The 18,912-nt window shown below is 41.0% G+C and overlaps 1 protein-coding gene across 3 annotated transcripts in view; it reads left to right on the forward strand.

The window, feature by feature from the left end:
- KIAA1549 (KIAA1549 ortholog) overlaps positions 1-18,912 on the forward strand; it is a 146,948-nt gene that overhangs the window by 63,244 nt on the left and 64,792 nt on the right. For all 3 annotated transcript variants that reach the window (XR_004022020.2, XM_030759727.2, XM_089917346.1), the window contains exons 3-9: positions 286-374; positions 1,677-1,854; positions 3,716-3,846; positions 6,049-6,232; positions 7,377-7,436; positions 8,636-8,784; positions 17,636-17,813. Coding sequence is in view for 2 of the 3 variants with exons in the window: in XM_030759727.2 (XP_030615587.2) it covers positions 286-374; positions 1,677-1,854; positions 3,716-3,846; positions 6,049-6,232; positions 7,377-7,436; positions 8,636-8,784; positions 17,636-17,813 (969 nt within the window). In the remaining variant the exon portion in view is untranslated. The remainder of the gene's footprint in view (positions 1-285; positions 375-1,676; positions 1,855-3,715; positions 3,847-6,048; positions 6,233-7,376; positions 7,437-8,635; positions 8,785-17,635; positions 17,814-18,912) is intronic.

Consider the following 18,912-nt stretch of genomic DNA (forward strand, 5'->3'; position numbering starts at 1 on the left):
AGTGGCAAGTTGCGCATGAAGTCGGTGCCCTGTTAATATGTACTTAAGTACGGCATGTGGCTCATCAGTAACCTGGCTCTGTGTATTGGTGTCGATGGGGATGGGGGACAGAAAGAAAGAAGGGGGAGAAGGTGGCAGGAGAGGTGGAGCAGGAATGCAGCGGACGGACAGGGAAGGTGGAGGGGAGGAGGGAGGAGAATGCCCTGGGTCTTTTTTCTCCATGCTGAGACCAGGGAGGGCCGTCGATCCTCTGCCTGTTCATAATGACACTGAGCTGATTTGCAGTGCTGGCCCGCAGAGCTGTGCAGGAGTACATCATTATGTCCATCAAAGAGGTGTTGAGGAGCCACTTCAACCGTGTGGTGGAGCTCAAGGTGGGTGCCTGCGGCATGGAAGTCTGGTGGGGGAGTCCGAGTCGAATGCACATCATAACGGGAGTGGGACATTTGCTTTCCTCTCTCCCCTCCCTTCTCCTGGTGGACACCTACTCATCCTTTGGATCTCTGCTCAAACATTGCTTCTCCAGGGAAGCCCCTTCTGACCCCAGATGAGGCCAGGTTTAGTCCATCATGGGGATGTGCTGGCAGAACTGGAACAAAGGGCTCTAAGACCAGAGTTTGGGGTGATGACCTAATGATCTCGCTTCCCTTTATTTACATGGAAGGGCTTGGATTAGAGTTTAGAGTGAGTGCGTATGTATGTTTCTGTACATCGAGTGAGATAGAGATAGATTTCTAGATGTTTTTTGCTGGACGTCTGCTGGTGCCTTCTCTCTCCTGATAAGCTCAGAAAGCCCCGCTCTAGGTCTGCACCATCCCGAGCAGAGCCATGAGCCACGTGTGGCTGTTGAGCACGTGAAATGGGGCTTGTTCCAAGTGAGATGTGCTGTCAGTGCAAAATACACACCAGATTTCAAAGACTTAGTGCAAAAAGGAATGTAAAATAGCTCAATAATTTTTTGCATTGCCTACAGTTGAAATGACATGTCAGATATATTGGCTTAAGTAAAATGTTTTTAAAATTAATTTCACCTGTTTCTTTTTTTTTTTTTTTTTTTTTTTTTTGCGGTACGCGGGCCCCTCACTGCTGTGGCCTCTCCCGCCGCGGAGCACAGGCTCTGGACATGCAGGCCCAGCGGCCATGGCTCACGGGCCCAGCTGCTCCGCGGCATGTGGGATCCTCCCGGACCAGGGCATGAACCCGCGTCCCCTGCATCGGCAGGCGGACTCCCAACCACTGCGCCACCAGGGAAGCCCCCACCTGTTTCTTTTTATTTTTTTTAACGTGGCCACTAGAAATTTAAAAATTGCATATGTGCCTCACATGTTTCTCTTGGACAGCTCTACTTAGTAGAGTAAGTGCTCCTTTTTATGCGGGGTAAGTACAGTAAAACACCTTGAATCCTCCTTAGTTCCTTATTCAGTTCATATTATTGACTCTTTTTTTGCACTGTCCTTGCTCTTGTAATTTTGTGCTGTTTTTGAGAAAGTTGACAGATATGTAAGAGACATAACTAAAATAAAATTTTAATTATCTCTGAAGCAATACCCCTTCATTTAAAACTATTTATTTTTTTAACTTTATTATTTTTCTACTCAGTATGATTTCCTTTAAGTTTGAATTATGGTACCCTCAAATTTAATAATTATCATCTTTTGCATTTTTTATTTTCATAGGTTTATGAACTGTTCGCTGACTTCACTTTTCTGGTAACATCTGGTCCGTTCGTTTACACAGCAATATCAGTCATAAATGTACTTATAAATAGTAAACTTGTTCGTGACCAGACTCCTTTAATCTTGGCTGTGAAACCCTCCTTCCTTATGCCAGAGTCCAGATTCCAAGTTCAAACGGGTAAGAAAATTGAGCATAGTTGTTTTGATTTGTAAATAGAATTTCACTTTATTTTTTGTGTTTCAAAATAATTTGGGGAGGATTATGTTAAAATTTGTTAAATTTCAAAAAACTTCATAATTATGGAGAATTTCCAGCATATACAAAAGTACACAGAATAGTTTAATGCATCCCAGGTACTCATCGTATGGCTTCAACAATTTTCAACTCCTAGCCACTTCTGTTACATCTACACCCCCATCGACACTCCCTCCTCTCATGTTATTTTGATATGGCATCATGTCATCTCATTCATAAATATTTCAGCCTATGCCTCTAAAAGATAAGACTATTAAACATATATACACACACATAACATATGCACATACATACATATACATGCATGCATACACATACATATGTCCACAATATCATTATCACACCCCCTAAAATTAACAGTGATTCCTCAATGTCATTTAACTTTTTTTTTTGGCCGTGCTGAACTGCATGTGGCATCTTAGTTCCCCGATCAGGGATCGAACCCATGCCCCCTGCAGTGGAAGCGTGGAGTCTTAACCTGGACCGCCAGGGAAGTCCTCTCATTTAACTTTTTATTATGGACGTTTTTAAACATATACAGAAGTAGAGAGAATACCATATTTAGCCCACCCATGCCCGTACAAACTTTAAAAATTATCAGCATTTTCCCAATTTTGTTTCATGTATCTCACACAAACTTTTTCTGAGGAAGCTAGAGTGTTTTAAAACAATACTAGGTATCATGTAGTTTCACCCATAAATACTTAAGAATTCATCTCTAATGAATTTATTTCTATTTGAAATGTTTCAGTGTTGCATCTTTTGATGCTCCAATTATTATCTTAGATATTTTTCCATTTTAAAATGATACGAGTCACCTTCACCTTGCGTGTAGTCATTTGGTACAGTTGGCTTGCTACATTTCCATGATATGATACATATAAATAACACATCATAGACCCTCGTACACCGTTGGTAGGAATGTAAATTGGTGCAGCCACTATGGAAAACAGAATGAAGGTTTCTCAAGAAACTAAAAATAGAACTACCATATGACCCAGCAGTTCCACTCTTGGGTATGTATTCAAAAAAAAAAGAAAACACTAATTTGAAAAGATACATGCACCCCAATGTTCATAGCAGCATTATTTATAGTTGGCAAGATATGGAAACAACCCAAGTGCCCCTCAACAGATGAATGGATAAAGAAGATGTGGTACACACACACACACACACACACACACACACACACACAATGGGATACTACTCAGCCATAAAAAAAGAATGAAAAAAGAAGGAAAAGTTTGCCATTTGTAGCAACATGGATGGACTTAGAGTGTATTATACTAAGTGAAATACGTCAGACAAAGACAAATACTGTATGATATCACTTATATGTGGAATCTAAAAAATAAAACAAGCTAGTGAATATAACAAGAAACACACTCATAGATATAGAGAACAAACTAGTGGTTACCAGTTGAGAGAGGCAAGGGGGGAGGGGCAATATAGGGGTAGGGGATTAAGAGGTACAAACTACTATGTATAAAGTAAATAAGCTTCAAGGATATATTGTACAATACAGGGAATATAGCCAATATTTTATAATAACTATGGATGGAGTATTACCTTTAAAAATTGTGAATCACTGTGTTATACACCTGAAACGTATATAATAATGTACATCAACTATATCTCAATTAAAAAATAATAACACATCATAGTACTTAATCCTGTACTGTGGATCAGAGTTCATTGATTTACACACTGTTTTGTCCCTCTCCTTGTTACTTAATACTAAAGAAACACCTTGTTCATGGGACTGTGATACTGTCCTTTTCAGTACTGCAGTTTGTGCCTCAGAGTGTGGATACGGGCTTCTGCAACTTCACCCAGCGCATCGAGAAAGGCCTGATGATAGCTCTCTCTGAAGTGAGAAAACACCACCAGGGGACGTATAACCTCACAGTGCAGGTGAGAATAGCACTGAATGCAGAACAAGACGCTTTATCTTTTAGAGAGGAGCTAGTTTCATAATGTTTTGTTTAAGACACACTTACCTCTTACTAATTCCCTCCAGCAGAGGAGATTTAGTTCACATGGATTAGAAATCATCTCTTTCCATGGCATCGAGTCCACAGAGCATGAATAGGCTAAGTATATTTGAACATTGTGGAGGAGCCCAATAACCAGGGAGTTCAGATATGGTGAGCTGAAGAGAGACGAGCCCATGTAGGAAATGCAAGAATGTTCCAGAAAAGAACTTAAATATCAACTTTAAGTATCAACTTAAATATCCAATGGGGGCAATGCCTAAATACACTAGCGTTTCATATTATGGAATTTCGTTTCATGGAATACCATGAAATGCAGTTCTTCACTCTAAAAACAGAATACAGCTACGAATCAAAGGATAGGTTTTGTAGGTATTACATGGAAACTGCTGATGTTTTTACATTTCTTTGATATTTATCCCTCCATATTCTTTGTTCTCTCTTTCTCAAATTCATTTTAAGTAGATTTTGGTGATCCTGGATTCACCCTCCCTATTTCTTATTTTTTCCATTTCTTTTTTAAATTCCCTATTTTAACAGATTTCTAAACCTTGTCCTCTAAGTTATTAATTTAGTCTTCAGATGTGTTCATTATGTTATTCAACCCCTCTATTGAATTTTCTTTTAGCCATCATTGTTTTTCATTTTTATTTGCTCTTTTTTCATTGCAGCCTTTCGTGTTACGATGCAGGCTTATCTTGAATGATGATACAATATTTCCTTGAAAGTTTCTGGAGACATTAATTAGTATTTTTAATACGTTGTCTTCCGTGTACTAAGTTGTCTCTGTTTGCTCTGCATTCTTTGCCATTGTTCTGTGTTGATCTTGGTCCTTGACTTTGGTGCTGTTAGGTTTCTGTAATCACCTGTAGACCATTGGTGGCTGTCTCTAGGAATGAGGAAGCAGGTGGTTAGTTTTGGCACCTTGTTCATCTTTCCACTTCAGCTGTAGAGTCTGTGTCTACATAAGCCTTGTCTCCTGAGGGGAGGATTCATTGGGGCCCTGGGTACCAGGCAATGTGTGGTCATGGACAGCCAGCGTGGGCACCCCTGCCCGCCGTGTGAGATGAGGAAGCTGTACCCTGGGGATGGAGTGAGTTAGTGTGTTTTTCATGGCAGAGCTGCTCTTTCTTTCACTGTCTTTCTTTCTTTGTCTCTTGTGTGCACTGTGGTTAACTCCACCCACCTTCCTGCCTAGGGGGCCATGCCACACGGGGTCTTCTGTCCTCTTAGGCAGGGAGCTCATCTTCCTCAGGCAGCGGTTCTTCGGGCTCCTGGGGTGAAGGTGGAGCTGCTAGCACTTCTGAGTTGGCCTGGGTGTGAAGTTGGAAGGGAGAAGGGAGGGAGACAACCGACTCAGCTGTTGGCACTCAGTGTTTAATTAGTGACCCGGATCAGGGTCTCAGCTCCTGCAGATCTCTGCCCTGGAGGCCTCCTGGGGCCCCTGAGGGAGACCACTCTCAGTCTACTGTGGTCTGTGCCTGTGTGTGTTTGGGGTCTCGGTTCCCTCCGTTCTGGTTTGTATCAACATGATCCCACCCTCTCTCCATCTTTCAGTAATTTGACAGAATCTCTGGTTTTCTTCCATTCTCAGTGCTGTTGTGGATTTATTCCCCTTTGTTCATCTTGTTGTTATTTCAGTGGGATTTGGGGTGGGAAAGAAAAGGGGAGGGACTGTAAATACATGTGCTCAGTTCCCCACTTAATGTAAAAAACGTTTTCAATAAACTAAGGGTTTAAGAGTATTACAAAAGGGAATCAGGTTGTGAAGCCAATTACTCTTCCTTTAAAAATGCACCTTTAGGGCTTCCCTGGTGGCGCAGTGGTTGAGAGTCCGCCTGCCGATGCAGGGGACACGGGTTCGTGCCCCGGTCTGGGAAGGTCCCACATGCCGCGGAGCGGCTGGGCCCATGAGCCGTGGCCGCTGAGCCTGCGCGTCCAGAGCCTGTGCTCCGCAACGGGAGAGGCCACAGCAGTGAGAGGCCCGCGTACCACACACACACAAAAAAAGCTCCTTTAAAAAGAACTTGGTGAGGGAAATTGTGAGAGCAAAATCATAGTCAGGCTTTTGGCTAGACATTTTAATTTATTTTAGAAGCTTATTCTGATTTCTTTCTTTCAGATCTTGAATATCACCGTGGGGTCTTCAAGGCTGGCTCCTCGCCGGGGCCCAGTGAACATTGTCTTTGCTGTCAGAGGCTCGCAGGGGTTTCTGAATGGGTCTGAAGTGAGCGAAATGCTAAGGAACTTGAGCGTGGTGGAGTTCAGTTTCTACCTGGGATACCCAGTGCTGCAGGTGGCCGAACGTGAGTGCTGCTCTCCTGGGGACGTGGCCGCGAGTGCTTGTGTGGGTGGGCCTCTTCTTTTCAAGTAAAATAGCTAACAGAAATCTGGAATATAAATTGGAGCTTCTCAGATCATGCCAGGGTGGGCCTCCAGAACCCTCCTCTCCCACTGGGCTTGCTTTATTATTCCCTTTAGAGAGCCAGGGGCACTATCAAAGATTATACCGGTTCTGAAAACGGTGAAACCAGAGAGACTGAGAACAGATTTGTGGTTTCCAGGGGTGAAGGATGCGATGAAAGCAATTTTCGGGGGGGGGGCGGTGATGAGAATGTCTTGTATTTTTATTGTGGTGGTGGTTCCATACGTCCATGCATTTGTCAAAACCCATAAAACTGTACACCAGAAGGAGTGGGGTTCACTGTGTGTACACTTAAAAAGAAAAAAGAAACAGAAATGAAAACAAACAAAACCTTCCTTCCTGGTGGAAGCGATTTAATTCACAGTACAAATGGAGTGGAGGTAGGGGAAACGTTTGCTTCAAAACGTTTAAAATACAGTAGATTCCACCCCAAATACAGTAGATTCCAGAGTTGAAGTCAGGCAAAAAAGATATCAAAATCTTTTTCAGAATGGAGCGGCCAGAAGGTTTAATGGTTCTTGTCGTATTTTCGTGTACTGTTAATTAAATGGAAAGGAATAACTTGTAAAATGCAAAAGTAGACAGGGGTAAAATGGTTATTTACAAATAGCAACTTTCAGTGATAGGAGATTGTCACTTTACCCTGTCTGAGTCATTGCTGGGAAATTCCAGGGCTCTGAGGTGCACGGCGTGAAAAATTCATTGCTCTGGAACAATGACATTTCCCTTGAAAAAAGCTTACGGGTGAGCTGTCTGTGAAGTAGTGTCCCATCGTGTTACTTGAGTAAGCCCTTTCTTTCTATTTCTCCCTCTTTCTCCCGGAGACTAAGGTGCTCAGGACCCTCCCACTGACCCTGCCTTCCCCCCAGCCTGACACTTTGTTCTTCCATAGGCAGAGCTAATTGGTATAGGAGAGGCAGTGTGCTGTGACTTACGCAGCGCTCCCTAGAACACTCACCTTTCTGACTGTTGCAGACAGGTTTTTTACGTATCTTTCTCCCTTTCTCACCCTTTCCTTTTTGTAGCCTTCCAGTACCCACAGCTTAACTTATCGCAGTTGTTGAAGTCCTCTTGGGTAAGAACAGGTATGTTTAACTTATGTAACGTTTTTGGGAACTGTAAGAGTGAGAAGTCTGTTGGGGGGGTGGTATTGAGAAGGCTACTGCCTTTCCTGTTTCTGAGTCCTAAATTCAGGGCAAAATGTACCTTAGATTCTTGGCAAAGAATGAATGAGAAAGGGATTCAAATTTGGCTGTGGGAATGTGTCCCACTGAGTTACGGCCAAAAAGGACTGGCTTTCTTTAAAATTCATACATCAAGTTCAGGGCAAAGTCTAACAGGAATTGACCATCTTCTGAACAGAATAGGACAAGGTTCTGAAGCAAGGATCTCTTTTTTTCCCTAAAAGCCTCATATGTCTGGTTTTATAAGGACAAATAAGGTAACTTGGTGAGCCAATAAGAAGCATGTTTTAAAGTCTTGTGGGCCTGGGTCAGATATTTATAGCTATGGCGTTGCAAATAAAGGCTTTCTAACTTGGTATGCAGAAGTGTAAAAGATAGTTGGATGCTCAGCGGGTACCCAGCATGTAAGCAGCACAATGAGTAAGCAACTGGTCTTGGGGAGGAAACTTGTAGAGTGGGGATAGTCACCACTGACAGGTTCCCGGACCCTGCCAGCTCTCGTTGCTTCACATACAACATCGCATATAAAGGCTCCACCTCTTTGCATGGTACAGTGGCCTTATTTTCCAGATAATTTTCATAGTGGTTAAGTGACTTGCCCGTGGTCCTATCTCACAGGGGATTTGAGCCAGTTCTGGCTGGAAAGCACAAGCTTTTTTCTCCTGTAAAGGCTGACAAGATGTTGTCTGTTTAGATAACCTAGATGTCTGAAGACAGGCCTCCTTATCTCGAGTCAGTTAATGAGTCTAAATTTTGAGTCAAGATAAGATATGAACTCAAACCATTTCCAGAAATTTTGCAATACGTGCAGACAGAACGTTTGATCTTGTGTAGGAGCTCTGAGCTGCAAAGCTCCCGAACTGCCGAGCTCCTGGGACTTCTGGCCACCGGTCTTTGTAAACTTTAGAGATAAGACCTGTGGGCTACCCTCCCCGGACTCTCCCGCACCCCGTTCAGCTTGCCTCTTTCCCCTTTTAATGCCTCCTCTCTGGGAACTGGCATTTTACAGTAATCCTGCGTTAATTTCTCTTGTGTACACATCCTTTTCTCTCCACTGCTAACTCGTTTTGGGGCCCGTGTGTGTTTCACCTTAAATGTAGTCCTCCTGGGTGTTGTTGAGAAGCAGCTCCAGAATGAAGTGTTTCAAGCTGAGATGGAGCGCAAACTGGCCCAGCTGCTCAGCGAAGTTTCCACTAGAAGGCGGATGTGGAGAAGGGCTACTATCGCTGCCGGGAACAGCATGGTACAGGTAAGAAGAAGGCCAAAGGAGTAGGGAGGGGAAGGAGAGAGAGCCGTCTAAAAATGGGCTGTATCTTCATGCAAGTGGAAAATGCCAGGAGAAAATGCTGCCAAATAGACTGATTGCTATCATAGGCAGCCACTGAATGTGTCAGCATTTCAGTTCCACTGGAGTCTAGACAGATGTTTCCCGAGTCCTTAGTAAGGGTCCGTACAGCAAATGGCCTTGTGGGGACCACAACAAAAGAATATATAAGTGGGTTGCCGTACCACTGGAGGACCTGAGTTTTCAAAGAGTAGTTTTTTAATTACCAAAAATGTAGTCAGTTTTATGGAATGGTAGGCATTATTGATAGCGTCATAGAGACAAATCGTTCAGCTGGAAGAGACCTTGAGAGGCCGGAAAGAGGAAAATGTTCTGCCCTCTATTCTGGCAGTCTGTCCTCTCTGCCTCCTGCCAGCCCTGCTTGTCTCGTGTTACCCAAATTGCCTTCACTACGTAAACTGGCAGAAAGTTACAAATGACAGATTCATTTGAATCCCAAAGTGACCCCTTTAAAAATGCACACACTCAGAGAGAGCTGGAGGTTGGGCTGTAATTTCTTCCCATCTCCATGTGAATTACATTATTTTGGATTTTTTTCTTTACCAAATGCTGACTTGTAGAGCTAGGAAAAGGGGATATTTAGAGCTATGGCCTTTCAGAGACAGGAAGGCAGGGTGAAACCCTGGCGTGCAGGGGTGGGGAGGTTGGTGGTTTAGAGGCTTTAGAGAGAGAGATGTGAAGCTGACACTGGGTAGGGGAGCTGGGCAGTTTGTGGAGAGCTGACATCATCATCATCCCTCAACCCTTTTACCAAGTTTTCCCCTGTAAGTGTTGCTCTTTGTTTTCCCTCCCAGAAAGGCGGTTGTTAGGTTTCTATAATAGTTCCTTTGCCAGATGCAGTAGAATATAGGGAAATTTAAAAACTCATTAAAAAATTGAGAGCGATATTAAACAAATAACTATAAAACTAAGAATAAAAATGAAAATGAATTACAAAAGCCTTGCTTTATTTAGGAGCTCTGGCTTCACAGAGCTCCAGGTCTGGGTGGAGGTTAATTTCTGCACATAAAACAGTTATAGAGTACCATAAAACTACAGAATGAGATGCTTGATTAGTTCTGCAAGTTCCCTGAGATAGAAATGCGGGATTCATGGAAGTTAACTAAGCCATCCCAGACTAACGGTGCCATCTGATGGATTGCTTAGAAACCGTTCCCTACGTCTCTTCCCCTTTAGAATGACCAAGGACGAAGATGTAGATAAGAATTTATGTACAACAGTACAGGACTCTTCATCAAAACATAATGTGTAAAAGTGAAAGTATTGGAACAACCTAATGTCCAGCAATTGGAGAATGGGCAAAAAAATTGTAGTGAAATCTTTATATGTTGGAAAATCCCATTATCAGTTTTTTTTTTAATTAGTGAGGGAATATAGAAAAAAGCTCAAGTAAAGAGAGGCTACAAAAGAATGTGTGCAGGGGCTTCCCTGGTGGCGCAGCGGTTGAGAGTCCGCCTGCCGATGCAGGGGACACGGGTTCGTGCCCCGGTCTGGGAGGATCCCACATGCCGCGGAGCGGCTGGGCCCGTGAGCCATGGCCGCTGAGCCTGCGCGTCTGGAGTCTGTGCTCCGCAACGGGAGAGGCCGCAGCAGTGAGAGGCCCGTGTAGCGCAAAAAAAAAAAAAAAAAAAAAAAAAAGAAATTGAAAATGTTGCCCCAAATGATGACTCCATTATACCATGGTTTTATGGATTCTATATATGAATCTGATGAAAAGTCATCTAGAAAGATGCTGGGATTAGATTTTACTGACTGTTACTTTCAGATTGGAGAAGCTTACAGAATTTTTTTAAAAAAATATTTATTTATTTGGCTGTGTTGAGTCTTAGTTGTGCCATGTGAGATCTAGTTCCCTGACCAGGGATCTAACCTGGGCCCCCTGCTTTGGGAGCGTGGAGTCTTAGCCACTGAACCACCAGGGAAGTCCCTAGAATCTTTACTCAAGGTGGCTATCACTGGATATTTGGGTATATGGTTTCTGCAAGAAGAAGCATTTCTAAAACTTATCAGAACTTTAAAATGGAATAAATAGGCATGTAGGTAGAGGGACAGGTGGATATAATCTATTGCTTTTCAGTAGCCCTTTATAGTATTCCATTCTGAAGGCTAATAAAAATTAACCATTGCAGCACATTTCCAGGGAAAGAAGTAGGTGGTTAGGGAGCAGAAGTGGTCAAGGAACTAGCCTAGAAACAGCAAATAGAGGGCTGCACGGGCGAGCCGTTATAAAGATATAGAGTTGTAAAGAACAGGGCTTCCCTGGTGGCACAGTGGTTGAGAGTCCACCTGCCGATGCAGGGGACACGGGTTCATGCCCCGGTCCGGGAAGATCCCACATGCTGCGGAGCAGCTGGGCCCGTGAGCCATGGCCGCTGAGCCTGCGCGTCCGGAGCCTGTGCTCTGCAGCGGGAGAGGCCACAACAGTGAGAGACCCACGTACCGCAAAAAAAAAAAGAACAGATTCTCCAGGGATGAGAGTTTGGACCTGTGTTAAGGATCTTTATACATGATCTGGAAGTAGGCGTTCACAATGAAATCATGAAATAGTTGATTTGCCAAAAGTTCCCAGTGGTAAAGAAGGAGGCCAGCAGCTATGTCCAGAGCACAGGGCACTATTACAGTTCTGTACATGTGGCTAGAAAAGTAGCAGCTGCATTTTGCCAATGGCAAATGTAGAGACCAAACATTCAAATTACGTGTACAAAATAGAGGGCTTGGAGTTATCGTTGATCTTTCTCTCAGAACGTCAGTCCACCATTTTGCTGCAGTCTAAAAGGGGCCATAAAGTTGTTGCATATTACTAAGAGAAATAGCAACAAAATAGAAAGCTATATTTATGCAAAACAGTGATATATCGAGTGTACTAGATTCTAAGGTACTAATGTAAGAGTACTTCACTGTTCAAGGTCCTTTTTGACCCACCTCCTAGAGAAATGGAAATAAAAACAAAAATAAACAAATGGGACCTAATGAAACTTAAAAGCTTTTGCACAGCAAAGGAAACCATAAAGAAGACCAAAAGACAACCCTCAGGATGGGAGAAAATATTTGCAAATGAAGCAACTGACAAAGGATTAATCTCCAAAATTTATAAGCAGCTCATGCAGCTTAATAACAAAAAAACAAACAACCCAATCCAAAAATGGGCAGAAGACCTAAATAGACATTTCTCCAAAGAAGATATACAGACTGCCAACAAACACATGAAAGAATGCTCAACATCACTAATCATTAGAGAAATGCAAATCAAAACTACAATGAGATATCATCTCACACCAGTCAGAATGGCCATGATCAAAAAAATCTAGAAACAAATGCTGGAGAGGGTGTGGAGAAAAGGGAACCCTCTTGCACTGTTGGTGGGAATGTAAATTGATACAGCCACTGTGGAGAACAGTATGGAGGTTCCTTAAAAAACTACAAATAGAACTACCATATGACCCAGCAATCCCACTACTGGGCATATACCCTGAGAAAACCATAATTCAAAAAGAGTCATGTACCAAAATGTTCATTGCAGCTCTATTTACAATAGCCCGGAGATGGAAACAACCTAAGTGTCCATCATCGGATGAATGGATAAAGAAGATGTGGCACATATATACAATGGAATATTACTCAGCCATAAAAAGAAACGAAATTGAGCTATTTGTAATGAGGTGGATAGACCTAGAGTCTGTCATACAGAGTGAAGTAAGTCAGAAAGAGAGAGACAAATACCGTATCCTAACACATATATATGGAATTTAAGAAAAAAAATGTCATGAAAAACCTAGGGGTGAAACAGGAATAAAGACACAGACTTACTGGAGAATGGACTTGAGGCTATGGGGAGGGGGAAGGGTGAGCTGTGACAAAGCGAGAGAGAGGCATGGACATATATACACTACCAAACGTAAGGTAGGTAGCTAGTGGGAAGCAGCCGCATAGCACACGGAGATCAGCTTGGTGCTTTGTGACTGCCTGGAGGGGTGGGATAGGGAGGGTGGGAGGGAGGGAGACGCAAGCGGGAAGAGATATGGGAACATATGTATATATATAACTGATTCATTTTGTTGTGAAGCTGAAACTAACATACCATTGTAAAGCAATTATACTCCAATAAAGATGTTAAAATGAAAAAAAATAAAAAATAGAGTACTTCACTGTTAACACCAGGGGGATATAAATTTTGGGACAAATCAGAGTACTGTTTGACCCAGCAGATTATGAATTTATGAAATTTTTTCCAGCTTGATTGTGATGTAATTGACATATAACATTGTGTAAGTTTAAAGTGTACAGTGTGTGGGGCTTCCCTGGTGGTGCAGTGGTTGAGAGTCTGCCTGCTAATGCAGCGGACACGGGTTCGAGCCCTGGTCTGGGAGGATCCCACATGCCGTGGAGCAACTAAGCCCGTGAGCCACAACTACTGAGCCTGCGCGTCTGGAGCCTGTGCTCTGCAACAAGAGAGGCCGCGACAGTGAGAGGCCCGCGCACGGCGATGAAGAGTGGCCCCCGCTCACCACAACTAGAGAAAGCCCTCGCACAGAAACGAAGACCCAACACAACCAAAAATAAATAAATTAATTAATAAACTCCTACCCTCAACATCTTAAAAAAAAAATAAATAAAGTGTACAGTGTGATGATTTGATATATGTATATATTGTGAAATGATTACCACAATAAGATAACATATCCATCGTTCACATAGTTATCTTTTGTGTGTGTGTGTGGTGAGAACTTTTAAGATCTACTGTCTTAGCAGATTTCAAGCATGCAATACAGTATTGTTAACTATAGTCACCATGCTGTACTTTAGATACCCAGAACTTTATGGCTGGAAGTGTACCCCCTTTGACCACCATCATCCATTTCCCTTACCCCTGGCAACCACCAGTACACTCTTTCTGTGAGTTTGGCTTTTTTAGATTCCACATATGTGTGAGATCATACAGTATTTGTCTTTTTCTGTTGGACTTATTTCACTTAGCATAACGCCTCCAAGGTTCATCCTATGTAGCTGCAAATGACAGGATTTTCTTCTTTTTTATGGATGAATAATACTCCATTGTGTGTATACGTGTGGGTATATATTATGTATCATACCACATTTTCTTTATCCATGTGTCCATAGATGGACAGTTAGGTTTTTTTCCATGTCCTGCCTGTTGTAAATAATGTTACAGTGAACATGGGGTGCAGAAATGTTTTCAAGATAGTGATTTCATTTCCTTTGGAAATCCCAAAAGTGGAATCATTGGTCCATATGCTAGTTCTAGTTTTAAATTTTTGAGGAACCTCCATACTGTTTTCCATAGAGGCTGTACCAGTTTACATTTCCACCAACAGTGCACGAGGATTCCCTTTTCTCTACATCCTCACCACCACTTATCTCCTGTCCTTTTGATAATAGCCATTCTGACAGGTGTGAGGTGATATCTCACCGTGGTTTTGATTTGCATTTCCCTGATGATTAGTGATGTTGAGCACCTTTTCATGTACCTGTTGGCCATTTCTATATCTTTGGAAAAATGTTTGTTCAGATCCTATGCCCATATGTTACTCAGATTTTTTTTTTTTTGCTATTGAGATATATGAGTTCCTTAATATATTTTGGATATTAACCCCTCATCAAATAATGATTTATAAATGTTTTCTCCCATTTCATAGGTTGTCTCGTCATTTTGTTGATTGTTTCTTTTGCTGTACAAAAGCTTTTTAGTTTGATGTAGTCCCATTTGTTTATTTTTGCTTTGTTGCTTGTGCTTTGGGTGTCTTATCCAAAAAATCATTGCCAAGACGAATGTCAAGGAGCTTTTGCCATATATTTTCTTGTAGGAGTTTTATGGTTTTAGGTGTTTCCATTTGGAGTTAATTTTTGTGAGTAAGATGGTATCCAATTTCATTCTTTTGGATGTGAATATCTAGTTTTCCCAACATTTATTGAAGAGACTATCTTTTCCCCATTGATTATTCTTGGCTCCTTAGTCACCAGGGTCTTTTGTGGTTCCATATGAATTTTAGGATTGTTTATTTCTGTAAAAAAATGCCATTGGAATTTTGATAGGGATTGCATTGAATCTATAGATAGCTTTGGATAGTATGGACATTTTAACATTATTAATTCTTTTGATCCATGAACATGGGATGTATTTTCATTTATTTGTGTGTTCTTCAGTTTCTTTCATCATGTCTTATAGATTTCAGTATACAGATCTTTATCTCCTTGGTTAAATTTATTCCTAAATAGTTTATTTTTTTTGAGGCTATTGTGAGTGGGACTGTTTGTTTCTTTTTCAGATACTTTGTTATTAGTGTATAGAAATACAACTGATTTCTGTATGTTTATTTTATATCCTGCAACTTTACTGAATTTACTTACTCATTCTGATAGTGTTTTGGTGGAGTCTTTAGGGTTTTCTAGATATAAGATCATGTCATCTGCAAACAGATGTGGTTTTACTTCTTCCTTTTCAATTTGGATGCCTTTTATTTCTTTTTCTTGCCTGATTGCTCTGGCTAGGATTTCTAGTAATGTGTTGAATAGGAATAGTGAGAGTGGATGGTCTCATCTTATTCCTGATCATAAAGGAAAAGCTTTCAACCTTTCACCATTGAGTACAATGTTAGCTGTGGGTTTGTCATATATGGCCTTTTCTATGTAGAGGTATGTTCCTTCTATACTCAATTTGTTGAGAGTTTTTATCATGAATGGGTGTTGAATTTTGTCAAATGCTTTTTTTGCATCTATTGATATGATCATGTGGTTTTTATCTTTCATTTATTAATGTGATGTATCATATTTATTGATTTGCATATGTTGTTGAATCTCACTTGATCATGGTACGTGATACTTATAATATGCTGTTGAATTTGATTTGCTAATGTTTTGTTTAGAATTTTTGCATCTGTATTCCTTAGAGATATTGGCCTGTAGTTTTCTTTTTTTATAGTGTCTTTACCTGGCTTTGGTATTAAGGTAATGTTAGTGTCATAAAATGAATTTGAGAGTGTTTCCGCCTCTTCAATTTTTAGGAAAATTTTGAGGATTGGCATTAATTCTTCTTTAAATGTTTGGTAGAATTCATCAGTGAAACCATCTGGTCCTGGGATTTTCTTTGCTGGGAAGTTTGTGATTACTGATTTAATTTCCTTACTCATTATTGGTCTGTTCAGATTTCCTATTTTATCATGATCCAGTCTTGGTAGGGTGTATATGGCCAGGAATTTATCCATTTCTTCTAGGTTGTCAAATTTGTTGGCATGTAATGTTCATAGTAGTCTCTTTTGATCCTTTGTATTTCTGTGGTATCTGATGTAATGTCTTCTCTTTCATTTATAGTTTTTGAGTCCTATCTCTTTTTATTGGTTAGTCTAGCTAAATTGTCAATTTTGTTTATCTTTTCAAAGAACTGACTCTTAGTTTTGTTAATCTCTTCTATTATTTTCCTATTCTCTATTTCATTTATTTCCATGCTAGTCTTTATTATTTCCTCCCTTCTGCTAACTTTGGGCTAAGTTTGTTCTTCTTTTTCTAGTTTCTTGAGGTGTAATGTTAGGTTATTTGAGATCTTACTTTTTTCTTGATTTCATTTATAGCTGTAAACTTTCCTCTTGTAAGTGCTTTTGCTGCATCCTGTAAGTTTTGATATGTTGTGTTTCCATTTTAATTTGTCTCAAGATATTTTTTAAATTTCCCTTTTGATTTTTTGTTTGTTTGTTTGTTCACTGGTTGTTCAGGAGTGTGTTGTTTAATTTCCAAGTATTGGTGAATTTTCCAGCTTTCCTCCTATTATTGATTCTAGTTTCATACCGTTGTGGTCAGAAAAGATACTTGATATAATTTCTGTCTTTTTCGAATTGTTGAGACTTGTTTTGTGGCCTAACATATGATCTGCCCTAGAAAATGTTCCATGTGCATGTGAGAAGAATGTGTATTGTGTTGCTACTGGATAGAATGTTCTATATGTTTGTTAGGTTCATTTGGTCTATAGCATTGTTCACATCTGCTGTTTGCTTATTGATTCCTGTCTAGATGATCTATCCCTTTTTGGGAGTGGGATATTAAAGAATTTATGATATTTATTATTTCAAGAGCAGTGGTTCTCAACTGGGGATGACTTTGCCCCCCCGAGGGTACATTTGGCAGTGTCTGGAGACATTTTTGGTTGTCACAACTGGTGAGGAAGGGCATGGCTGTTGCTACTGGCATTGAGGGAGTAGAGGGCAGAGATGCTGCTAAACATTCTACTATACTTGGGATAGTCCCCCACATCAAAGAATTATCTGGATCAAAAATGGCAATAGTACTAAGGTTGAGAAACCCTGCCCTAGAAGAACAGGGAGAAAATGCTAATAGATTTGAGAAAGGATTGGCTAGAACCATCAATAGTTTCAGAGAACCAGGGATGTACCTAACTGTTATGGTTGATGTTGGGAGGACAACAGTGCCCTCCCGTGACCTGTTGGAGCTGGTTGATGGCTATTCTAGGCTGGACTTGGTATGTTCTCTGTACCCTGCTTGCCCCTTCGTCTCAGAGAAGACTTCGAGCAAGACAAAGCACATTTGTTTTTCTGCACAGAGGAACTTTCATTTTGACTGTTATTCCCATCAAGAGAGCGTCTTGGGCATTCTGGGATCTGGAATGGTGTAATGACCTTATTAGGGATAGGAATAAATCCTGAGTAACACAGTCAAGATTGAGTGCCCCAAGAAAGGGTGTCTGGAAACATGAGCTTCTAAAATGCTAATAGTTTCTGTTATCTTTCAGGTGGTAAATGTGTCAAGGCTCGAGGGAGATGATAATCCCGTGCAGCTCATCTACTTTGTGGAGGATCAAGATGGAGAAAGACTCAGTGCAGTCAAGTCTTCAGATCTGATTAACAAGATAGATATCCAGAGAGCAGCCATCATCTTGGGTTACCGAATTCAAGGAGCTGTTGCCCAACGTAAGTGCATGAGGTGTGGCCCCTCACAGTCATCTGTGCTGTGCTGGGGTCAAAAGCCAGTCTTTTTCTGACAATAAACTCTGAATTTAAAGCATTCTTATGTTCGCGTAGATATAAGAGGTCAGTCATTAAAATTAATTTGCCAAGACCTTCTTTATTTTGATTGCATGCAGTTGTAGCATTCGCTGTTCTTTTTCCTACCCAGCATTTTATATTCACAGTGTTATAGTGAGTTTTAGTAGCTTGAGTTAACTTTAATAATTTTCCCCTCCTCCTGTACTATTTAAAAAAATTTTTGTCTTAGGTAAAATAATGTGTTTTCTCTGTATATATTCCAAACTCTTACATGTCATATTTTGAATGTTGATGGGGACAGTGAGTCACACAGGAAGCTGGGAGGTGCCCTCTGCATTTATTGGCTTCCTTCTGGGTCTTTTAACACAAAGAAGTCCTTGATTCTTACCCTTTTCAATCCTGTTTCTCTCCCACCCTGTCCTCATATCACTCATAATTTAGAAAGAGGTATTTTGGTATTTCTTTATTATTGTTGGAAGAGTCTAGGCTCCTGCTCCCCTGGCAATGGCTACTCTCAGTGCCGTTGTTCCCCAACTCATAGATTTTGGGTATTTAAAATTGAAAAGGAGAGGCATGGAAGAGTATACTTCTCTAAATATACCTTTATGAATCAGACTACTATTTTGATGTGGGTGTTTTTCCTTTATAATCCTGGGAGCAATCCTTGTAAGAGCTCAGAGAAACTTGCTCCCAACAGTAAAGGGATAACTAAATGTTTAGAAGGAATTTAGCATCAGAGAGTGTTGAAAAACTCCCGAGAAACTTCGACGATGAAGGCAGTTTTTAACAAATGACAGCTTTGAAATTATCCTCCATGATGGAATGTCCTTTGTAAGAGCTATACTTGACCCTGGAAACTAACCAGGATGAGGGCCATGGGCGCACTTTCTCCATTTTATAGGTGATGATGGGAGAGTTGAAGCAAATAACCATTGGTGCTTTGTGTTTGCGTGTTTGAGATATGATTGTATATTAGTGTGTTCTATTTCAAAGCAGTGAGAAAAAAAATAATGAAGCATTTACT

This window comes from Delphinapterus leucas, chromosome 9 (assembly GCF_059928025.1).
Source record: "Delphinapterus leucas isolate spDelLeu-1000000601 "Yukka" chromosome 9, BTC_Dleu_Yukka2, whole genome shotgun sequence".
Classification (NCBI taxonomy): domain Eukaryota; kingdom Metazoa; phylum Chordata; class Mammalia; order Artiodactyla; family Monodontidae; genus Delphinapterus; species Delphinapterus leucas.